This window comes from Toxotes jaculatrix, chromosome 11, assembly GCF_017976425.1.
Source record: "Toxotes jaculatrix isolate fToxJac2 chromosome 11, fToxJac2.pri, whole genome shotgun sequence".
NCBI lineage: Eukaryota > Metazoa > Chordata > Actinopteri > Toxotidae > Toxotes > Toxotes jaculatrix.
In genome coordinates, this window is record NC_054404.1 from 12,598,283 (window position 1) to 12,623,417 (window position 25,135).

General features: G+C 39.0%; 1 protein-coding gene across 1 annotated transcript in view; it reads left to right on the forward strand.

The window, feature by feature from the left end:
* hpse2 (heparanase 2) overlaps nucleotides 1-24,289 on the forward strand; it is a 53,056-nt gene extending 28,767 nt beyond the window's left edge. Inside the window, exons 4-12 of the mRNA XM_041049732.1 lie at nucleotides 587-760; nucleotides 2,329-2,500; nucleotides 6,488-6,535; nucleotides 12,446-12,539; nucleotides 13,453-13,559; nucleotides 13,749-13,863; nucleotides 17,214-17,359; nucleotides 19,657-19,803; nucleotides 23,041-24,289. Of these exons, the coding sequence (XP_040905666.1) occupies nucleotides 587-760; nucleotides 2,329-2,500; nucleotides 6,488-6,535; nucleotides 12,446-12,539; nucleotides 13,453-13,559; nucleotides 13,749-13,863; nucleotides 17,214-17,359; nucleotides 19,657-19,803; nucleotides 23,041-23,203 (1,166 nt within the window). The 3' untranslated portion in view covers nucleotides 23,204-24,289. The remainder of the gene's footprint in view (nucleotides 1-586; nucleotides 761-2,328; nucleotides 2,501-6,487; nucleotides 6,536-12,445; nucleotides 12,540-13,452; nucleotides 13,560-13,748; nucleotides 13,864-17,213; nucleotides 17,360-19,656; nucleotides 19,804-23,040) is intronic.
* Nucleotides 24,290-25,135: the final 846 nt, after the last annotated feature.

Consider the following 25,135-nt stretch of genomic DNA (forward strand, 5'->3'; position numbering starts at 1 on the left):
CCTTTTTTAAAGAGTCACATGGGAAAGAGCTTGTTTGTTTAAATGGACAAACCCAATGTTTTTCCACTTTTTGTTTCATGTGGTGATCTTAAAAACGTTTTTACTCTTTCTCAGCATTGAGAACTTGTAGAGTTCCTCATAACACAATATACGTAATACTGTATATTCATTTTTAGCCAGACAGGTTGGATATGAACCTAATAACCAAACTGATTTTGTTACAGTAATTAGTTTTATTTCTCTGAAGATACAAGATAAACATGGCTTTTAGTTTGCCCTCAAACATTTAGTGTATCATATCTGTTAATATTTTCTTCAATTACATGAAAATACAGTAAATTATAATGGAACAGAGATAGCTGTAAATACAGCTGCAGAACAGAACCACTTGGTTATAGTACAGAGGACAACCAAAATTAAGTTCCAGATATCGTTGTAGAACAACAAAGGGGGATTCCCACAATACATGGACACAAGAATCAGTAGACCAGTGAGTTCCACATGTTCTCCATCATGTTCATATGTTCACATGACTCCGGGTGCATAAAGGAATCAAAGTTACGACTGCTTTGTGGGTTTCTCCCAGCCAGGTCTTTAGACAAACTGTACAACTTTGCCGACTGTGCTGGTCTGCACCTGATCCTGGGACTCAACGCGCTGCACAGAAACCCAGACAACTCCTGGAACACGTCCTCCACCCTGAGCCTCCTGAAGTACAGCGCTGGCAAGAAGTACAACATCTCCTGGGAGCTGGGCAACGGTCAGTACAGCAATATTCCACACACTTCCTACTAAATAAAATAATAGGGCACAGTCCTTAGTAAAAGGTAGAGTTATGTGTGTGCTGCTGATACAATTTTGAGGTACCTCCACTTAACTTTCTCTGCAACCTGAGGTTATGGTGTTTTGCAGAGTAAAATGCTGCATAAATATAATTAAGTCATACATTCATAAATATTTGCAGTCAAAATTTAGATCAGAAAAGTAAAAGTGAGGAGGTCTTAGTCCAAGAACAAATGCTTTTACACGTATTTTAAAGGTTCATGCAAAGAAAAATTAAGAATTATCAAGCTATAAGTAGAAAGACAACAGTCTTAGATCAGCAGTTTTAGACTAAACCACATTATATTGTTACCCAGACCTTAGCCAGAATAAAAGTCAGCACTTACCTAACTCTAACCGGATCCCAAAAGAGTTTCCAACATTACACATAAACTCAACAATTTTTAACTTAACCAGTCTAAAATGATCTTTAGCAGTTTTCTTCTAAAACTAGTGAGGTGATGGGTCTCTGGAAACCTTTACACTCAGAAAAACTGAATGAATACCTGTCACTTCTAATACATAGTTAACGGGATTTAAATAAGGGGCTTTCACTTTAATGAAGGGTCAGTTAAAGTACTTTTTTTAAAGTACAGGACTCAAGTTTTTTTCTCCACTAATATTGTGCTGTGAAAAAGCACTCACATCTTTAGTTCATGCAACATCTACTGGTTAGAGGGACCTTATTTAGAGAATGAACAGTAAGTGTGTGTCTAGCAGATTAAGGGTTAAGGCGAGGGGGTTCATTCAGGGATGAAAGGAACTGCTAGTCCTCATGTCATCCTAACCATCTGTGTTCCTGGGGAGCTGCAGTTCACACAGAGCCTTGTGTTTGCCTGCTGCACATCACTTCATATTTTCATTTCATTTCATCTGTAATAAAGCTCACAAAAGAAACTTTTATTTTAGCCTAAGCCTAAAAGTACCATGCAAAATCCACTGATTGGACCATGTGAAAATTTTATTGAGGGCTTGAACCGAAACGAAAGTAATCACTTCAAGTAAATCGTTCAAACAGTGGGAGAAGTTGAATGAAAAGGTGGTCCTTTGAAATTTGCTAATAATATTCTCATTATAGTTTTTCAGGAATACAGCACAGACACAGCTACATATACACACAGAAAATACATATTTAAAGTTTTATTTTACAGCTCAAACACAGACTGGTACAGATATAAACACAATGCTCCTCAGTAGAGTAGTTAAACAGCAGTGGGCCTGCAAAAGTTTAGTTTCCCTCCATTTGGGGGAACTAGCTCCCTCACCCTCTTTGTTTTACTGATTCTGCAAGGCCACCCTGTGTGCTTGGACCATTCCCCTGACACACAGTCCATCTGTCTGTATTATTGCGAATTGCCCAATTATCCCTTTTTCTACTGGCTGTTGGATACTCTCTAGGAGAGCAAGATCAGACTACAACAACAACAATATTCTCTGCCACCTCCCCACTGTTGCTTGTATAAACTTTATCTCTCTGGCTCACTCTATTCCGTCTCCTCTTCCTAGAGCCTAATGCCTACCGCAGCATGGTGGGTCGTGCGGTCAACAGCACCCAGTTGGCTCAGGACTACACCAAGCTGCGGACCCTGCTGCAGTCTGTGCGCTACTACCATCGAGCTCACCTCTACGGCCCCAATGCAGGACGACCCCGGAAGAATGCAATCGTACTGCTGGATGGGTGAGTCAGCAAGTAAAACGTTGATTGTTAGGGCAGGATTCCAGTCCTTGTTAGGCTATCCTGCTGAAAAAAATAGAGGGGTAAGGTAGTGGAAAGTATGCTGCAGTGGTTTGGGACTTTTACTGAGCTTTACTCTGTTTAATGCACACACACATACACACATGGTGTAGTAGTGTTCAGTGTTTATGGATTTCCACTCTGCAGGTTTCAGGGGCTCAGCACCAGTTATATCATGTCAGCCTAAATAAAGTGTCATCTGATTGATAACGTGACGGCACAACGTCCCACCTGCTGGTTTTACCCAGGAGCTCCACCAGCTTCGGTTTGACTTTGTCGGCCTATTTAACAGCCCTCTCTCAACTCCACCATGCTTCTGACACTGTAATGTCATACTTTGTACTGCGAAAAAGATTAAATAGCCAGTTTTGTATTCTGCTTCTTACCTGCAAGTCATTAATACTTTACTGTTTACCATTGTCTAAGGCGAACATGAGTTCTTGGATTAACTTTGAATCTTTTGGACAGCTACTGATTCCATTTAGGTCAATATGAAAACCAACCTGAAGAGACATTACACTTACCTGCTGTGTTAACAGCGTCACAATGAACATTAACTTTGCTTTGACAAAGTAACATTATTTTGCCAGGAGAGTCTTTCGTGCTCAAACTTTCAGAGCAGTTGTGAAGCAAGTTTCCTGCCCACAAAAATTTCATTCACGGGCTGTGTTTTTTGGACAGTGAAACAGAAGACAAACAATTCAAAAGCACTGGCGACATAAAATCATAATATGAATTTGGTAGCTTTTTTTTTTATGTCAGAGTTACTCATGAGTGCATGAGCACAAAAATGAGGACGATTATTTGTGGCAGCAACGCAGTAATATGACTCTGACAAACAGCTGACTCAGTTTATAATGGCTTTACTGATCTCATGAAAGATTAAAGTCTTTAAAAGTATATTTTCAACTTTAAACCAGAAGCTATTTGAAAGGTATTGAATCAAATGCTATTGAAACTGGTCAGTATTAACGCAATAGATTCATGAACGAGCAACTGAACAAACATTCACTGGGGGGATATGTGCACTGCTAGTGTCAGTTTGCAGGCTGGATAGCTAATTAGCTGCACCCATCCATAACCCAACCTAAGCCCTAACCCTGATTGCAGGAGAAGATGCTATGGGAAATCTAATTTTTAACAAGAGAGAAACTATTCAGAGGGAATACACTTTGACACTAGACAGGCAGTCCAAAAGGCTGCCAGCAGCTGTCAGTCAAACACAGACTCCAACACACCCCTCCATTTCCCTAAGGACTTTTCCTCTTCTTTTTCACAAAACAAAACTATTAACAAAAAAAAAAAAAAAAAAAAAAAAACACACTGACATTATTTTTTGGCTAAATTAATTCTGTCTACAGCCCTCAGATTTACTGTGTATCAGTCACTGAATGTAGCTATGCAGGCTACTCTTGGGTGTTACTGCCTGTCTTAGTTTGTTGAAACTCCCTTTTAGACAAGAAATGCTTTCTCAACTCTATTGACCAAACAGATGACGCTAGATTCATCACTTCCAAAAAGTCCTGAAAAAGCTTTTCCGAGCTTTTCTGTCTGTTGTGATGGAAACAAACTTGTCTAAAATGGATGAATCAGTGGCCCTGTACAACAAACACAGATTGAAAATCAAACATAGATGCATATACACAACTCTGACAACTCTGGATAGTCCAAATAAAGTGTGGCCTTATAAAGAGATGTTTTCTTTTTCCTGAATAAGAAAATACCTCAATGCTATCAAGAACATAAAACTTTAATTTAGAATTTTATTGCTTTAACCTCCCTATTTAGCATTTATAAGACGTAAATACACATTCAACAAGTGGTATAAGTTGAAGCTAATGTATATAAACAAATAATGAATGGCAATGTAGGAAAACAGTAGTAATGAAAAATATATATATATAAAATATGTCTTCAGAGTTGTTGAGAAATACTGTACATTAATAAACACACAAAATACTCTAATCTAATCTGCTTAAAACTACATTATAATGTGTATTAAGATTAAATATCTTGTTCAGATGTGCAGTGTGTCCAAGTGGAAATTTTACATACATGACAATGTTGATAATATTTTGGTAAATGCAAATGAGACACTATAAGTTTCGTGATTTTTGAGTAGACAGGTTAGAGTTGGTCCTGGGCAGTAACCATGAACATTAAACATCTACTTTCTGTTCTAGCTGAAAGGGAGCAGTTATTAAAGCTGTCAGCAGAGATTTAGGAGTCTTTTTTTACAGTAACAATTAGAGTGACATAGGTAGAATGTATAGAGCCCTGGATTTAACGGGCATTGTTAAAAAAGCAAGGAGCAGAATTCTTTTTAACCAGACTAGAGTCCATAAAGTCAAGCTAACGATTACAGTGCTCTCACACACATGCATGTGCAGATATGTGCACAGGAACAGTTTAATGTCTCAGTGTATCTCAGGCTGAATCTGTCGCCAGCTCCTTTTTGCAACCACACACATTTTGACAGGTAGTTGGAAGACAGAGGAGAAAGAATAAATGGATATGAATCTCCCTCCTCTATGTACTTCAGCTACTTACATCAGTGAAACCATTAGGAACTGCTGTTTATCTCACTGAATACCGACCGTTCAAATTTACTCATAAATAAAAGGTGTGTGTTTGTGTGCAGCAGTGTGTGTATGAGTACTGTACAGTTCAGACTGATTGATGAGCAGTGGACTCAGAGGAAAGGGAGGCTGTAGAAGATGAGTGGTGAGAAGAGGAGGAGGACCAAGGGGATAAAGAGGAGAGAGTTGGAGTATCCACAGGTCACAGGTGTCACATTTTTAACAACGGGGTGATTCTTGTGTGTTTGACACCGTTACGAGGGGGTGACTCTCGTGTTTGACAGCCCGACTACTCTGGTGCTCTCAGGAAATAAGATGAATTAGACGCTGAGCTGCTCAACCGTCCAAATATCAGAGCTGCACAGACTAAACAAGCCGGAGCGGTGAAAGTTGTGTTTCTGTGACATGATGTTTAGAGACACACTTTTGGGCATGTCTGACAAGCTGTTACCCCCAAATATGGAGCGATTTGGGTCAGGTAAACTAGGAAGCACACACACATAAACTGACAGATGCAAAAGCTTGGAAGGAGGAAGGCAGACAGCAGGAGAGACTGTGTATGTGTAGAGTTTGTATTTGTGTACAGGATGAGTCCATTAAAAGGTACACTGGGTTCACAACAGTTTTCATGTCTTTGGGGGATGTTTGGAGTTCATATTTGACTAACTTGAAATCAAACTCTACAGGCTGCGGAAACAGCTCAGTCAAATGAAGTCTATATGAGCTTTACAGAGAGATTAAATATTAAATTATGGGATTATTTGATTTACTTTTACACACACAGTCCAGTAGTTCTTTGTAGAAATTGGTAGCTTGGACCCCCAGAAAATGGTGAACACTGAGCTCCTTCTTCATCTTGGGCGAGGAGGTAGTTGTCTGCAGGTGCCAAATCAGGTGAATAGTGGGGGTGTTGGATGAGTTCAAATCCACATTCCTGGATGGCAGCCATCACCACTAAGTATTGTCCCGGTGGAAGAGCACTCCTTTTGCCAGCTACCCACTCTGAATCTCCTTGATTTTCTCATGCAGCCGTCTCACGAGATCAACCTAGTAGGCCCCTGTGATAGTGGGACCCTTTTCCAGGTAGCCCACCAGCAGCACTCCCTTTGCTTCCCAGAAAACAGAGGCCATCATCTTGCTTGTAGGCCTTGCTAATTTAGCTTTCTTGGGGGCTGGAGACTCTGGGTGTTTCCACTGCTTTGATAATTCTTTTGTCTCTGGTTGGAAGTGCTTTAATTTTCTTGGTAACTTGAAGCAAAATGAGAATATGTTGACAAAATGTGTTGTAGAATTGAGGACAATGTGCCACTCAGGTAAAGATAACTATGTTTTTTTTTTTTTTTACTTTCAGGTTCATGAAGAATGCTGGTTCTGTTGTAGATGCAGTTACGTGGCAACAGTAGGTATTTTACCCTCTTTTTTCTATTTTATTATTTTGTAGAAAACCCCACAATTGACCTGCAGTCCTCTGAAGCAATAGACTACTCATTTAACTAAACATAAATCTAACAGCACAGGCCATGTTGTGCTTTTGCGCCATTATTACTACACTGTGTATATGCAGTAGCCAGTAATAACCACTATTGACACTGTTACTTAGTGAGGCTGATGCATAATGGGAAGAGCTGTGTTTATCCTCCAAATGGAACAACAGGAAAAAGAGCCTGAGACAGTGTATGTGTGTTAAATTAGTAACACCTGCCAATTGTCTGTTGCACATACTGTAGGAATGCATACAAACATATCAATGGTTTGATCTTTTTCCCCATGTTTTATCTGTTTTTCTTCACACACACATGTAAAATGTGTACAAAAAGACACACCATCTGTACGCTCAGACAAATCCTGTGTGACTAAGTGAGTGGTCATTAAGGTGAAGGTCAGGTCTAATTAGGAGAAATTAGAAGAAACGGAAGGAGGAAGGGCTGTCAGTAAGGCTTAGGAAAACACCACCCACACTGTTAAAATCAAACCATATGCTCTCCCTCATTCCCTCTGTCAATTAACCCATTTTACACTAGAGGTCCAGATTCCAGTCTAACCAGGCTGCGTGACAGAAACTCTGACCTCTACAAAAGAAGCCAAGCTAATAAATGTGGAGACCACTCATTAACACGTCTGGGACACAGGTTTTACTCCTCTGCAGCTGGCTCAGGTTTTTTTGAATTAAGTGTAGTAGGTTGGAAATGCAGCATTTATTCTAAAGTGGTGTAGGCCTAAAGCATCATATGGCTCTGTTATAGAGTATGTCTGTCTGTGGCTTACGCTCAGAGGTGTTCTGCTAGAGCTTGTGGTGACGAAACATGTTGGTTATGTAGTGAAATATTTGTGTACCTCCAGATCACGAAACATTTATATGTGGTTTGCTTTATGTTATGGCGCTTTATCCGCAACATTGTAGTTTCACGTTTGCAGCATCTTGTCTCAGTTACTGCTTATCCATTTTTGGATTCACCAACAAAACATGATCCCAATGTTTAGTTTTTCATTCTCTCTTAATCTTTCTGTCTCTTCTCTGCCTTTCCACCTTTCCACATCTCTCTGCAATATTAAGTTTTCTCTCACAGTTTGCAGCATGGCTCTTTGAATGGCAACATTGGTCTGTTGGTCGGTCAGTTGGTCCACCTCTTTGGTCCAGGCCAACATATCATAACAACTGTTGGATAGATTACCATGAAATGTTTTGACATTTAGGGTTCCCAGAGGATGAATCTCAACCACCCTGGTGATCCCCTGAGGCTGACAATGTAGTTTTAAATGAAGTGCCTCAATAGCAATTGGATAGATTGGATTGTTGTAAAATCTGGTACAGATATTCATGCACCCTACAGGATGAACTGTAAATGAATTGTGCACTTTGGTGATAACATTTTGTTGTTGTAATTTCAAGCTGACTCTAGTATTTAGCTCAAAGTGCCTTACTACAGTACAGCCTCATGGAGCTGCTAGCATGGCTGTAGACTTGTAGTCTTGTTTCAGTGCTGTTAGCACCACAAACAAAAGTCCATTGGCCTCTGTTGTTAGCTTAGGTTGTTAGTAAAAGTCTCAGATAGGTATATATCTAAAAACCTGGGCAAATAAAGCCACAACTATAGTCACAACTGAATGCCATTAGAAGAAAGTAAGAAAATATGTTTTTCATTTTTGTAATTAGGGTGAACTGATCCTTAAATCAAACACCCATACACCCTAACCTTAAGTGTAAATGTTCTGGCTTAACTAATGGGCTGCTTCATGGTGAGAGAATTAGGCCAGTCAAAAGTGTGTGACCAGACAGCTGCAAGTTCTAGCTGAGAAAATATGAGCAAGAAAAGTGAATGAGACAAATTCAGCCTTTTTTGTCCACACAGTTCGCTTTTTAGGCGGAGCACCACGCTCAGTGTGAGCCCTAGTTGTTCCAGCAGTGAGTATTAATGGTGTGAACATCTGAGCGTGAAGCAAGCAAGCAAAAACCGTGCTAACCTCTTTTTAATACTGCAGTGATGAAAGGTAAACTTTAATGACCCCTGCTTTGGAAAACGAGCAATTCTTGTACGAAGCACTGTGGCCTGAAAAGTGAATCAGAAGATTTTTACTTTGTTTGGGTTTACTCTTTGCAACTAAGTGGTCACATCTTAAATGGACCAGGATGACAGATTATACCCACATCTTTCTTGTTCTTTGTCAGGATGACAGTGGTACTGCATGCCAGAGAGCCTGCTGTGCTGCTTATTTATAGCTAAAGGGAGAAAAAAGAGATGTTAAAGATTTTTAGACTAGAATGAAAATCACAGAGGGGCTATAAATTTACTGATGGCATTCCTGAGGGAAGCGGTATATGTCCTTCAGCTGTTATGTAAAGATTGATTTGAGAATAACCTGCTGGACCACATCAAGGAACACATCCTCTTCTCACTTTGCTACCCCTTCGCTCACCCCGAATCTCTTGCTACACCAGATGGTCATTCCTTGACACTTAACCGTGCTGTTGCACAGGTAAACTTTTATAGGCTAAATCCGGTCTTTATTTGAACATTTCCATTTTAAAGGGCGAGAGAAATCCATGCACTCAATGTTACCATAATTCACCGAAATAAAAAAGTCCTCTGTGATCATTATTTAAAATGAAGGAACCATTATAATTCTGTTTAACTGTGAATATATTCAAGTAAAATTTAAAATGCAGGAGTTTCAGTTGAATATTTTTCAGTTTTTGGTTCTGTTACTCTTTCACCTCTGCTTCCATACATCCCTGTCTGATTTGATCACATGTATTTCTATAGTCTGTACTATATTTCTGTGTTAACAGAGTGCTAGATAGTTTTCTTAGCGAGCTGTGTTTGATGTGGTGCTGGCACTCAATGAGAACTGTGTAAAACAAGCTGACTGAGTGGATCTTTGTCTGAAAACATTTGGAAACAGTGGTGTTCATTTTTTGCATTTTATTGAATTCTGGCCAGTTTGGCAGCTCAAGTATCATGTTAGTGTTTTTGGATGAACAAGGGAAAAGTTCTTGGTTCTCTTTGAGGAGCTTACGCTTAAGCAATAATACCGAGCTATTATCCCCTCAATCCTGGCCAAAACACTAGAACAAGTTTTCTACATATTAATTTCATTATGAGGGTTCTGCTCTAATGGACCACTAAACTCGACTATTTAGTAGAGAAAGCTAATCTTTCCATGTTACCGGATGCTTTTATAGACCGTGGCAAAAATTCCCAGTAGTACTGATTTGTAGTGAAAGATATAGATAATAATTCGTTCTGATTTTTATTCTGTTTCCATATATGAACTGGAATTTCTTTCCCCGGGGGTCTGGACTGAAGAATTATTGTGAGCTTGCTGGAAAGATGACAGGATAGCCAAATAATTTGTGTAAAGCTATGACTTAATCCGTGCGTTGTTTACAATTTGAGGCCAGGAGCTTGGGACTTTTCCAACACTGTGACAAAAACTTCAACGAGGAGACTCGGATTGCAACACTGCTTCACCTCACATGAACAAAATTCAGCTTTATTCTTAGCAGTTTTGTTGACACATCTGTCATTTCAAGAGACTTTTCCAAAACAGGTTCAATAGAGGTTTGACCTTTGTTTTGAAATCTACTGGCCTTATTATTTACAATACACTGCAATTTCTCCTTGGCATTGTCCTCTATGTAGTTTGTTGAACTTTTGATTAAATGTACTGTTGACTAGCCTTCTCTAACTCGATTTCCTCAATTGTAAATTGCCTATCATAGTTTTCTTGAAGTGTTCTCTGGTTTTAGGAAAGAAAAAAAAGCTAAATTGGCACAAAATGTTTCCAGATTTAAGCTGGACTATACTGAGCGGGTCTGGTATGTTATTAATAACATTCGTTGCTTTAGAAGATTCAGAGAGAAATCTGTTCTGAAATGAGTCACAGATTTTTTTGAATCTCTAATTAACAGGTGTTGCATCTGTTTCTGTGACTGCTTTTATTATTTATTATGTCATGGTATCATAAAAATACCACCAATGAATGCAAATGGATTTAGAGATTAAGAGATTACTTTTCCTCATTTCACTTGGCTACACAAGTCCTTTGACCTCTTATGCATGCAACATCTTTTGTTGCTCATGTGCAGCAAATGATTTGGAAATGTTAAAGTCTTTTCCAGTCCAGTGTTGTTTCTCTTATCTGATGTCACAGGGTTATAAAATTTGCAAATATAAAATCATCCTACAGGGCTGGGAATTCACAGGTGGGTGTCCATTGAATTCTTAGCATTTAGTGTTTATACCCATGAAGCATTCAAATATTAAGTGAAACAGGTACATTCTGGACTAATACAGATCCATTCTTCAAAATGGATTCAGTTACAGAAGATTATTATCAGAATTACCTGACTGTGAAGATCATTAGGATAATAAATCTTAAAACAGTGACAGTTTAACAGCACTCTCAGACTCACACATTTCCTCTCATCGTATTTATGCTTTGATTTGGGAGACTGTTTGCCACTGTAACTTAAAGGGAATGTATCTTTAACTGTTAACAATTTCAACAGTGTTGCATCTTCTCAGTAATGTAGTTAATACCATTTTCTTAGAATTAAAATGTTCTTATGATCTTGTCTTTTGGCTGCCCCGTTAAGGGTTGCCACAGCAGATTACCATCCCCATGTTTGGTTTGGCATAGCTTTTCACACCAGATGCGCTTCCTGACGCAACCTGGGTTCAGGGGAGCCAGGGATCAAACCACCAACCCAGGGATCAGCCTGCTCTGCTTCCTGAGCCATAGACCCCCTGATAACATTCTTCTGTTCATACTTACCATAAATAAATTATCTTAAGTTACTTCTCCTAAGAGAGTAAACTGCATTCTGTAATTTACTGACTGGCTGTCATTCACATTGCATTAGTTAGATTTTAAGACTCATACAACAAATGTCTTTGTACGGTACTTGAAATGTGAACTGGAGAGTGCGGTTGTTGCGTTCTTGTTTTCCTCTCTTGTACTCTTGCAGACGATCTTGGAGAGGCTTTCTCTCTGCCCGCAGGGTGAGGTTCCTCGGGACTTTGGCTCCTACTACCAACAAATTCTTCTCTCATCATGCTCACTTAACATTATCTCTTATTATCATCTGTCTTTTTGTCTGTATTGCTCATCACCACAGATGGATGCTGGCATTGTTCAGTCTCAGTCTGAAATTTCAGTGCTTCCAATTCTTCTCTTTTGTAATCCCACATTTTGACACTGAATTGGATTTTCAGTGCGAATATGATTGAATATGTCCCTGTTCATCATAGTTGTTATCGTGAAAGACCAATGAAAATTACATAGTTTGGATTTTAAACATGCAAAATGTTTCACAGTTAAAATGTCATTGACCCACCTGGTTGTTTAATATATGATTATACTGTTTTATTGGATGTTATTTACCTAATTGACAAAGATGACTGTGGGATTGTCAGCTGCATAGGTTTGACCCAAAGTAACTGAAGCATTTTTTAAAAAACATGCGAATGTGTGAGTGTGTAGTATGAGTGTGGGGTGACAGTGTGGTAAATTTCATTTGGCCTTTTTACTCGACAACACTGTGACTTGACTTAAATTTGCCTTTTTTAGTCTTTCACCAATTGTCCAACTCAAAAATCAATATGAGAATATCATATAATATATAGTTTTTATTATACAGCTTAACTTTTAATTTGGGTGGATGGAAAATCATAATGTTTTACATATTAGTTTACTTTTTAATATGTGCTGTTCTCTGCTATAACACAAATCATATGTTTGTTCCTCACATTTTACAGAGTGTACGGAGGTTTTCTCTCACAGTCTTTTCCCTGCATTCCCATTACAGTTATTACATGGACGGCAGAGTGAACAAAGCGGAGGACTTTCTAAAAACCCGTCTGTTGGACACACTGACTGAGCAGATCACTAAAGTCACTAAGGTACAGTTTCCCCCAAAGTCCTGTAATTTAATGTCTATGATAAATAATCTCAGTTTACATAAACTGTATGTAAAGAATACTGTATATATCTACATGAACAAATTCTGAAGTGGTCTGAAGTCAGTTCTAGGTCTGCGCTGTAGATATAAGATCAGATTAATATCTGGTGTATATTTCAGAGGTCCTTTCTTGAGGCTTTTCCCCGTTAAACAATTGTTATTTCTATCAGTTTGGTCTTTCAGACAACCTCAAGGGAGGATATGAAGAAAGAACTAATTTTAATCATTCTGCATATTCTCATTTCTTTTGAGTTTGGCAAGTTATGGATCAGCTAGATTTTGTGATGAGAAACCCTCATGTGCAAACCACAAGAATGAACCCTCAGAGTAAAAGGGTTGTGTCCACCATGAGGTAATACTATCAACACTGGCAGCGCCAAAGTGCCTTAGGCAAAACGAAGCAACCATTCCCAAGAACTTAACTTAAAACATTCAGTGAAATTTAACAGGAGTGGGATTCTTCTGTGCGTTACTGCAGTCAGTTTTTTGCATTTGTGGTTTGTGTACATTTATGTGCATTATTATGAGTTTGTGTGCACCTTTATGTTTCTGTGTCTACTTGTATATGTAGAAGTGTTTCGTTTTCAGTTGTAATGACTTTACTTCAGCTTGCAGAGTCACTAAAATCCAGTCAGAATCATAAAAAACATTCAGCACCACAAAAAATAATTCTTCAGAACTGTGACAATTTGCCTGGATTACTGAAAATGTATGATCATATTATAATCGTCCTTAAAATTAATTTGTATGAAAATGATGTTTTGACCCAAAAGCCAAATCCAAGTGTAACTTTCACAAAGTTGAGCTCAGTGTGGATTTTGTTTATACACCCGTGTTTCCATCACTCATTGCAGGTTGTGAACACACACACTCCTGGTAAGAAGGTGTGGCTTGGTGGACTGGGGCCGGCATGGGCAGGGGGCATCAATAATCTCTCTGACACATATGCTGCTGGCTTTCTGTAAGTACTGTTATCGTATTGTGGCTTATTAAGGAACCATTGTTGTGTCCTGTAGATTATCATACCTCCTATAATAATGAACGGAAGCAGCTGCGCAAAAATTACTTTTACGTTTGTTAAGAAAAAAGTATTTATTCTTCTTCATCTGTCACAATAATTATATATAATAATAATATTTATCTGTTTCAGGTGGGTGAACACGCTGGGTATGGCTGCTGTGCAGGGGATAGATGTTGTGCTGCGTCACTCATTCTTTGACTACGGATACACACACCTTGTGGACCAGCACTTTAACCCCTTACCTGTAAGTCTCTCAATTTCCATTCAGCAAGGCTTAGAATCACTAATGGTTCACATTGTCGGGGCCTCAATTCGCCCTTCTTCATCAGAATAACAAGGATCTGAGCAGTCTTGTTTCGCTCTGGACCTTCTCTGTACCAGACCCAGTGCCTCGGTGGCACCTCTCGCTCTTTCCCGTGGGAGCTATTAGCTGAGATGAAAGGCGTTTAGTGGTGATGAGTGGATAGACGCGGGGGCGAAATGCCATGTAACCTTAGCCCTTTGTCAGTAGCTCAGGACAGTGTCACTGCTTCCCTCAACCCCCATCGCAACTGTGTGCTTCTCTGTGCGGGACAGTCGGCCGGTGAGAGATCTGTAACCTGAGATGCTGATACACAGGCATGTTAGTAAAATAGCCTGCAACACTGTGTGAAATATAACTGCCCAGTCCCAAGTTCCCCCATGGCTTGGTCTCAATAATGCAGAGACAGAAATAAAACAAGCGACACTGTATTAATAATCTGAAATACATTTTTCTTTTATTTAATTGTGGTGGTAATGTAAAATTGAACATAGAGTGTCCTTCTTACTTGGTAATTTATTTCTTGAAAATGAATTTAAAAAAAGGTGACTTTTCAGTCTTGTTTAACATTAAACTGATTTCATTTTACTGGAAAAAAAATAAATTAGAAGTGTGGAGGAGTGATAAAATGCTGTCATGGGCCAAGTACTTAAAAAAGATTTATTTAGTTCATAAAAAAGGGTTTATATTAAGCTGAGGCAGAACAGAGGTGAGAGGCTTACATTAAGGACATGTACAGTAAATCACTGTTCCTATAATAACGGAGAAAGATGATTGAATTATAGAATTCATCAAACATTTGGTATTATTCAAGATTCTTTAATTCCTTCTTTAGTGAGAAAGAGCTGCTAGAATGAGAGTTGGCAATCCCAGAATACCCTTTTAACTGCCAGTGTCTTTGAGCTCATGAACTAATCACTTCTGCAAAATAATTCATTTTTAACTAATACCCTCATTAGTTCTCTCTAGCAGACATGCGCTTTGTTCTGCCTCTCTTCAACTAGAAGATGTTAAACAATCGTGATAGCTTTGTTTTTCTCCCCCTCTTCGTTGCCATTATTTTTCTGGGAATGACGGTCTCCCGCCTGGATCACAATGCTTTTAACATGACTGGATGTCTGAAGGCTGCACCAGCCTACCTGCTGAGAGAAATTCACTGCAGGGCCAACCTGTCCTCTGCATAGAAAATTTATGACCTGGCCCCTGCCCCTATAGGATGACTCCCCCATTGGTACAATCCATTGAAAGCCCCCAGCCCACTGAATGAGTCAACCACTTCACTTTTCTCTACACGTATCCCTTCCCTTTTTCTTACTTGCTCTTCTGCCCCAATCATCCTCTTTTTTCCTGTTTTGTTTTGTTTACCCTCCACGCGTGATGGTTACATCCCTCCGCTAAAGTGGTGGTTGTTCTTGTCCGTGATTGATTCTTTGAGGAACAGAAACCTGAGCGTATAACGTGTGGCAGGTGAAATAATATTTCTCCTATCTGAAAAGAGTGCTCTTCATCAAATTCTCCCCCTTCAAAACATTTGTCTTGCGCTCACATACTCAGAAAAAAATATTTTTTTCTCCGATACAAAGCTGGGAGATGAGGCAGCGAACTGCGCTTACAATTCAGACTCTGCATATTGTGGGTATACTCAAAGATATTTTTGCCTTTTCCTGGATGTGTTTTCCTGTCTTCATTTTAAACAGCTGTCATCTTTTTATTATTTTATGGGAAACCCAGTTATAGCTTCCTGCAGATTGTTATGGATCTAGTTAAATCAAAAACACTGAAATACCTGAACTTTCCAGAGTCTGAGAGATTAACAGGGTCTCAACCAGGCAATCAGACGCTCCCTTGACCAATTTATCAAAACAGAAAAGGTTAATTGTTATTCTCCTTGTTGCCATCCTCTGTTCCCTTAACTGTGCGGTCTCTGGTGTATTGTTTTACTTTTCTGGAGTCCTTGACATGTTACTGGTTTACTTGTGTCTGTCTGTCTTTCTCACTATTTCTTGGTGCCTATGGTATTTTGATTGGATGCGAAAGTGATGGTCGTGCCTCCAATTAATGTCTTTCTGTTAGTCTGTCCTGTCAATCCAGATAAGAGCTGGGGGCAAAAAAGACAAGGAGACAGACAGGCAATTAGACAGGAAACGGGCAGACAGTCAGACCACTGAAAATTTAGGACCTCAGCTGATATTTCTCAACATATTTCAGCAGGCTCATATTCTGGTCAGGGACTATAACACAGCCGTAGTTTCCATCGATTTATGATGGTTTCTTTTACTTGAGTTTTGACATTTCAAGGCAAAGCAAGAGTGTGGCACCTCTCCGGCCATCTTGCACATATAAAACTCCCGACTCGTAACTGTTCTTTGTTTTATACACTATGTAATAATGGCAGATCACAATTCTGACCATACATTAACCCATCCATCCCTGTGCCTGTGGCCAACACAATACAGTTCCATACTGTGCTCTGCTTCTTCGATGCCTTGGCAGCAAATTAAGTTAAAGCCTGCATGGAAAAAAGAAGCCCTTAAATGTTGCCATATGCAGGATTGCATGGGAACTTCCTGAGGAACACATGTTGTTCTGGGTCTCTTGGAGAGGTGTTGAGTCTGTGTAGTCTATAGAGTGAGACACAGTATGGTGGACCACTCAACAATGATAACAGAGAACAGCGACTCGTGATTCAGCATAATATTTAGTAAAAAATGTCATATTTAAGACCTGTCAATTCTAAACGCATCAGCAGTGGTTAGATACTGTGTGACATGTTACATAGGACGATCAGCTCTGACTAAATGCTGAGTGTCAAAGTGCTGACATGTTTGGATCTGACATTTTTGTGGAATATATCGCTCTTTTTTTCACCCCGTCACAGACTAGCTGCTTTTCTGGCACGTTCTTAATTCTGACAGTTTGCGAAACTTAATCTGTTTGTACAATCACCAGGACATTTCATGGCTGAATAAACAAAATGGAGATTTTAGCAATATTTCCTTTCAGGGGAATCCAGAATGCAACGTTGTTGTAATAAAGGGTCTCTTTCAATAAAAATCCTCATGCGTTTAAGAACAGTGGAGTTGGCAGGGCTTTTAAAGTGTTTCCCTGCTGTCTGTCAGATCAGGTCTTTAAAATTTCCTTTACACACCTGCCTGACTTGGCATTGCATCTTTAAACAACAGCCAGATTAATCCTGCCCTGGGCATTGTGATGATAAAACTAATCCATTCTGTCATAAAAGTAATGCCAAATTTGTCTGTGTGCTTGCGTATGCAATGGTGTTGCCCTCACAGGATTACTGGTTTTCTCTGGTCTTCAAGCGTCTGGTTGGTCCGAGGGTTTTAGCGGTGCGAGTGGCTGGACTCCAGAGGAAGCCGCAACCAGGACGAGTCATACGAGACAAGCTGCGTATCTACGCCCACTGTACCAGCTACTACAAGTATGTGCTACAGCTTAACCACCTTGTATTAGTTTATAACCTGCACTTAAACACAGCAAGCGTGTACATTGTTATTATATACTCTTATTTTGTTTTTGTTTTTTTTTAAACTTGAGGGTGACAGATGACAAGACACACAGCCTTTTAGCTGTCAATGATGTGCAGTAATACTTTGGGAATGTCCTGGCAGGTTTAGATGGAAAACAGACCGCTGCGGTTTTAACTTTTTCTTTGTCCTTGTGTTGCAAACACCTGAGGCACCCTGTCTGGTGGGGAAGAACAAAAAACCCCAGCAGGCCTATTCAGCTTCTCATAAATAAGCAGACCACAGACACCCGCTCATTCGCAGCTCAGAGCCTATAAAACTTAACGGGTATCACTTATCAGGTGTGTGGGTTCTGTCTCCCTGCCGTCAAAGAGCTGCTGAAAGGTGTGCTAGGCCTTTATCCCATCTCGGATTGGCTGGAGGGGGGTGTTCAAGGGGAAGGGGGAGGTACAATAAGGCGGTCTGTGCCGGGAGGAGATAAAAAGTGCCACCATGGCCTGTTCAAGGTTATCATTTAACCCAAGCCAATGGCTGTCAGCACCAGGCTAGACTTACGGCCTTACCCTAGACAGGGCTCGTTTACAGGTGGAGCATCTTTTAGAAAAATAGCAGTGCACTGCACAGATAGATGGTCGATAAATGGGCAGGAGTTGCATAACCGACGCACGCAGCCGCGTGAGGCCTGATGACATGCTTGCAAGTATTTGAAATAATTTTCAACAAGTATACTCACTCCGCCACCTGGTACGTATGGTGAATTTGGGAGTTAAAAAGATGTCCATGGCATTGGGTGCCACTCAGCTCCACTTAACATACCAATCAGCCCTGGACTCATATGATCAGACAGGGAAGCACTAAAGCAGTCCCTGTTGAATCCAAAGCCACTTCAGTTGCCATTATTTCTGCCACTTTGTGGTTTTACTCAGTCAGCCCCCAAGTGGACAAACCATTGTAGTCTTAGTGGTTTGACTGTACTGGGTTAGACAGCAAAAACTATAAATGCGCTCAGGCAGCCAGTGGTTTGAAAAGTCTTTGCAGATTAGATATTTGACTTTCACCGCCCTTTTACCCCTTTTAGTGGTTTGCATGGCATTTTTTTCACTTTTCAGAGATGCTCCGACATCAAACAGCATCAACACATGTTTATGTTCCTGGTTTGGATCTCTAAGAACCTCATCATTTTAAAGGCCTTGGAGGTCATTATCTCTCCCTCCATCTAACCATCTGATCTATCACTCTGAGTCATGATCCACGTTTCTCAGAAACAAGGCTCCACGAGTTTAACACAGAGCCAGACACGCAGCGTTCCCATTGACAGTATGCTACTTTATTTCTCTTTGTAAGTATATTGAATATTAGCAGTCTTGCAGGGTTAATGGCTCACCCTGTCCCCAAAAGAACAAAGGTAAACATTGAACCAAAACCCAAGATTTTTTTAAAGATATGAGTTTTTTTTTTTTTTTTTTTTAGAGGTGGTAAGTGGGAAAGGTGTCTGTGAGACTGCTTAGCCAATTCACAGACTTGACCCTGAACACCAAGATCGACATGTGGTATTCACTACAGCTGTGTTGTCTTTGTCCCCATATCTGGGCCCTTATTAGATTTTATCATGTTTGTCTTATCTGTCTCATTTAGTTATTTACCTTTGGCCCGTATCCCTATCAAGTTGTGTCCCCAGTGCTTTGCTCTCAGGAGAGGGGACTCAAACACTGTTGTCTGTGTAACTCAAGAAGTGTTGCCCGTTGTGTTCACACCCTTCATCTGACCCTGGACTATACATCGACAAGTTTTAATATTGGATACTGTACAAGAGAAGAGGATTGTTGCATCAGATAGCCTTTGTAAGGTTGATAATGGTTTTGAAAATAAAATGTGGTTTAACATCGCTCATACTAAATATAGATCGGTTTTAGGCTGTGATAAAGGACAACTTGCTGCTTAATGGAATTCCCTTCTTGAGCGTGCTTTATCTTTATTATTTTTCTTCAAGTCTTTTGATCTAGATTAGATCAAGGAGTAGCGGTTTGATGCTATTACAATATGTAATAAAAATATCAAAGACTTTCCTCTCTTTGTAGTCATCTTTAATTATAGAGAATTTTATTCAACATGGCAATGTAATATATAATGAATCCCTATTAACAGATGTGGAGAGGAGCCTTTTTTCTTGTCGTGTGCTGTACTGATTATCCTTTCTAAAGGTATAGGAAAATTAATGGAATGTTTTTCCTCATTTTCTTCATGGTACCAGTCATAACTATGTAAGAGGGTCCATAACAATCTACATCATCAATCTGCATCGGTCACGAAAGAAAATCAAGCTGGCGGGGACGTTACGGAACAAAACTGTCCATCAGTACCTGCTGCAACCCTATGGCACTGACGGACTCAGAGCCAAGTTAGTATCTCTCTCTGTATCATACACATATACACACACTCTGACAGTGAATAGTTCTATTCAAACAACAACGTGGTCTTCTTATAGAGTATTCAATTTCATTCATTCATGCTGATCAAACAAGACAAATGCGCTGGTGAGAGACCCTGGTTATCCCAAGCCTTCCAGTTCAGTCATTGCTTGTATAAAATAAACAGATAAATTCAATTAAAAAAAAAAAGCAATCAAGATTTGAAAGGTGTTGAGATGAGGAATAGGGATAGTGAGAATTTCAGTAACAGATATTTAGGGTCCTATTTTTTTTCCCCACCCCTGATAGGTTGTTAAACACTGGCACTTTAAAAAGCTGCAGTGAATGAATTTTAAGACAACAGCGGGTATTGGACTTGAGCTGTATAATTCATGCCAAGTTGTGGTGAGAATACACACCACAAAACATCCAAATATACACTTGCATGTAATAACTTCTTTCTGTAAATATCTAAGTTGTAGTTGGCCTAAGACAACAAGCAAACTCATGAAGAATAATACAACAAATAAAAGGATCCTAAACTTGCTGCAGATTGCAAGATTTAAATCGACAAGTTTCTAACTTCATAAACACAAAGCTCACACCCACTCCTCTGCAGATGAAAGCAAAAATATTTTTATTAATCCACGTCCCTCATACAAAACAAACATGGTACACAGAAATATTTTAACATAAAATGCTGCCTTTTATATCTGGGTATAACCACAAATTCTAATATAATCCATAACACAGTCGCTCCATCCTGCTGCTGCTGTCATTGACTGCCCTTTAACATTTGTTAAGTTTGGTTACATGTCGACAGTGGCCCTGAAGTGACATGCATGTAGCTCTACATTTAATACAGATAACAAAGAAAATATATTCAGCAGATGCAGATGTAGAAGAGTAGCGGCAATACGACTAAATATAAAAATGCAAATAACAATAAATAATATTCAGCTCCAAAAACCAAACTGGGCTCCTATAAAGGAGGCAAACCCATTCATATTTTTCCTTTGTCAGTGAAGAACTATTAAATCCAGCTAGTAATTCAGACTGCCACAATATATTGCACTACTTTACTGAAACATGCGAGATTAGTTAAAAAAGGAAACGCTCACAGAGCCCAGAGTCCTTCACTGAATTCCAATGTGTTTGCGTCTCCTTGTTTGAATCTGTTTCAAAATTCAAGATTCTTTTATCTTAATATCCCATTATACGGGTGTGAGAGAGTAAAATTGTTTGGTTTCGGCTCCTTGACAGTACAGCAATAATAAAATAACAATAAAAGTACAATACAATAATAATATAGTTAATATGAATAAAGTATAATGTGCATAACGTGCAAATGTGCATCGTTTGCATGTTTTTGTGTTTGCACAGCTTCGTCTGAGTGTGTGTGTCTGTCAGAGGCAGACAGGCAACAGGCCGTGTCCATTGTTCATGAGCCTGGTTGCCTGGTTTTTATGGCCTACAACAGATGTTGCATCTATGAATTTCTATGTCCTTTTATATTCATGGTATTTTACCTCTCAGTGCTTGTCTCAGCACTGTTTTTTTTTACTATGATATATTCACTTTAACCAGGTAATGTAATTCCTATTTCCTTAAAGCTTAAAATAAAAAGTTTATGCTTTCAGTCTCTTCCACTCTCCTCTAAGCCCCTGGCCTGTTATTCTGACTCACACTTAAGCCTTAAATCCTTGAATAACAGCCTAATGACTCAGGACTGTGTGTGTGTGTGTGTGTCTTTGTGTTATACGATACCTACATACGGCCTTAATGGAGGCTCAGGCATGATCCTTCAGTAACAGCGTAATGATGGAGGATGTTTTGGGTATTAGAACAAGATTGCAAGGCAATTAATAGGAGAGCAAGCTAATGATGGGCCTTTTTCAGGCCTCGAGTGCTTTGCTTTACCACAGACAGCACAGGGAGAATTTTATGAAAAATTTAGCAACACCAGATGTCTATAAATTTGTCTTAGTTGTGGGACTTTTTTTTTAAAAAACACTGGCCAAGTATTCAGGTCTATTCATGTTGACAGAAAGCTTTTAGCAAATCACTTTGATTTATAACTTCTACTTACTGGCCATAATTTTATTTGATATTTTATTGAATTTGAGGTTCACATAAAAATATTCCAGACCGCCGACCTTAATCCCTATATTATTGTTAACTTTTTAGCATAATAATATAATTAAAAAAAGGTTAGAAATAAGAGCAGCATGTTAAAGTTGGCACTACAGACTCATTTATTGCGTTAGCTATCTCAATTACTGATTGTTAATATAAAAGTGTGTAGAGTACACTCTAACTTACAACTGTGATGTGTTGCAGCTACTCTGCAATTGTATTTCATATTGTTTTAAATGTTGTGTTATGCTAAAATAACAAACAAATATTTTTGATGCCATGTCAAGAATTAAAAGGATGAAAAAGAAAGAAAAAAGTAAATGAACGAAGACATAACAGACGAGGCAGCTCATTCTGTTCGCTGTGCAAAGAAAGTAGAGAGAGGTTTTGCATCTTGTAACAGGGAAAGCCTGTATGTGAGCGTTTAACAAATCTGGTTTAGCAGCATTTTTTAATTTCACCTTCTGTACGTGTAGTTTAAGTTGCGAGTTAGTTAAACTTCCTTCCACGTAGTTGAAAGGAAAAGAAAGCATTTCAGCTGTTTGCAATAACCCAACTGATTTTAGTTTGACGCTGTGAAAAATCCTTTCGTTGAATATACAATATTGCACCAACCAGTGTCGCGGGTCATTTCAAGGAACATGACAAAATAAATTATTCCAAATTAAAATTTTAAACAATTTGTCCGTAAAAACCTTATTTCAAATATTCCTAGCTCTATTGCTGCAAAGAGTATGAGAATATTTTCTTTGCTTTAAAATTTACTATTTCAGTGCAGCTGATTCTAAACTGTTGTGGAGAAATAGCTTATCTTTCATTTTATGCAGATTCCACTCAAAAAGTCAGGTTTTACAACTGTGCAGCTGTGAAACTGCAGTTTTGTAACAGCAGCACCCCCAAGTGTACAAATGGCAGAATCAAAGCCCTGAAAGACTGAGGGTGCATGAAATGATGCAGATTTTCTGTCTTTTGTTGAGGAACATGTTTTTCTTTTTCTTTACTATTTCCACTTTTATGTGATGAGGCTAAAACAGGCCGTATCTCACTTAGCTGATGCCGTATGTGTCTCCCGTCTTCTTTTCTTTTTGCAGACATGTCCAGCTGAACGGGGAGAAGCTGTTCATGTCGGACAATGAGACATTTCCGGAGTTGAAGCCTAAGACGTTGAGGGCTGGACGGACTATAGCCATGCCTCCCATGACCATAGGCTTTTATGTAATAAAAAACATAAACGCATACGCCTGTCGAAGATAACACTGACCCTGAGATACAGGCGTGATGCTCAAACCACCAACCCTCTGCCGGCTTGACTGAGGGAGGTCAGAATTAGGGACTGGGATTTTAGTGTTTTGCTCAAGGACACTTCAACAGAGTGGACACATGGCTTGAATACACTACAGTCCTCTGGTTTAACTGCAGCCTCTACAATCGTTACATCAGTGATAATATTTAAAACGTCCTACCAAATTAAAATTATCCTAGCCCTTCCCTTGCCCTCTTCTGTGGTGCGGCAAAGAAAGACTTGCCCGAGACACATACAACGGGCTGCACTGAACACTTTTCAGTTCCTTTCACCAACTATTCCTCATATGCTATAAGACTTGTATGGACAGTGGTTGTTTTGTGCCTTTGTGTGAAGTTTGTGTTTTGTAGTTACAGAAATGCAATATCAAAACGTCCACATTCTTTGACTTGATTAAGCTATTTTTTTTTCTCTTGGATTGTCAAACCTAGGGTTCGTTATCTCCGTGTCTGCCAAGAGTTTTTCTAATCTTGCATTAGTGGACAGACAAAAAAAGAATGAGAGAAAACTCTGAACAGGCAGCGTTTCTGAGGTATACACAAGTCAGCTTCAGTTTGACTTGATCCTTTCCACAAAGAGAAAATGCCGAGGTGAGTTTGTGTGTTTGAGGTCAGGCGTGGACTAACCAAGTGCTATGTGTGTGTGTGTGTGTGTGTGTGTGTGCGTGTGTGTGTGCGCGCGTGCGTGCATGTGTTTTATTGATAAAGCTACTGATGTGTCTGTCCAGCCTGTTTGACGTGCCTCTGAAAGTATACGTTTCTTCCTTTGCCATATCAAGTGGCTTAAAGGGAAAATCTGTTTCTTTTAAAGGCCGTTTTGTATGTTTCAATTTAACTGCAGAGTACCATAGCCAGGATGTGTCGCTGGTGTTGTTTTGCAGCGACGCATAGCTGGAGAACAATGTGAACCCATCCGTAACATTTGCCCTCACGAAAATCCGGGTTTTGCTTCAGAATCGAAAATTCTAAAATGCTAGTTTTTCAGGTATATTTTAATCTATTTCACTTATCTCTTTGAGTGTGATCTCACTTTTTATAATCCTCTTATGCTGCTAGTTTTTTTTAATATACATTATATATTTTACATAATTTTGTACAGATTTACTGTCATATATTATTAGATAATGTATTGTACATAAAAAAAGAATAATGAAAATAAGTGATTTAAGCTTGATATGTTTACTTACACACAGTATACACCTAATTTATATGATTAAATACTTTGCTTTGTCTTTATATTTCTTTTATAGGTGACTCAGTTATGTTTGTGGTACCAATGTCCCAACTCTACAGCAAAGTCAAAAATAACTTTAAGAGCGCATTCATTAACAGGGTGACCGAGTGACTGTGTTGATATGCAGATGTCACAGGAACAGAGAGTTTTTTTGCAAGAAAAGGGAATTGCCTTAAAATAACCCAAGTTTCACATCTGCATTTATTTCAGTTTTATTTCATAATATTTTCATATGCAGTGGTGAGCTTGTTATTCTCTTTACTAAAACTGCAGAGGGAGTAAAAACATTGCCTGGAGAGGTTTGGTCATGTTGCTTAATACGTGCTCCTGACTGACATGAATAAGAACAACAACAACATTTCTACATTTACACGGTGGAAGAAAAGCAGGAGCAGGTTCGGTGCCTGAACATGTTAAATATAAAGAATATTTGTCTTCTGAATGTGTTTATAGTTAATGTAGAGATGTTCATATTTCTTTTAGAGAGCATTATTTTAATATGTAAAGTGTGCGTATATATATTATTTTTTGTTAAAAAAAAGTTTACATTGATAATAAACACCTACAAATACCTAAGAAGTTGTAGTTTCCTTAGAAAAAATCAGGCATCACCAAAGAAAGGAATGTATGCCGACTCTGATTTTAGTTTG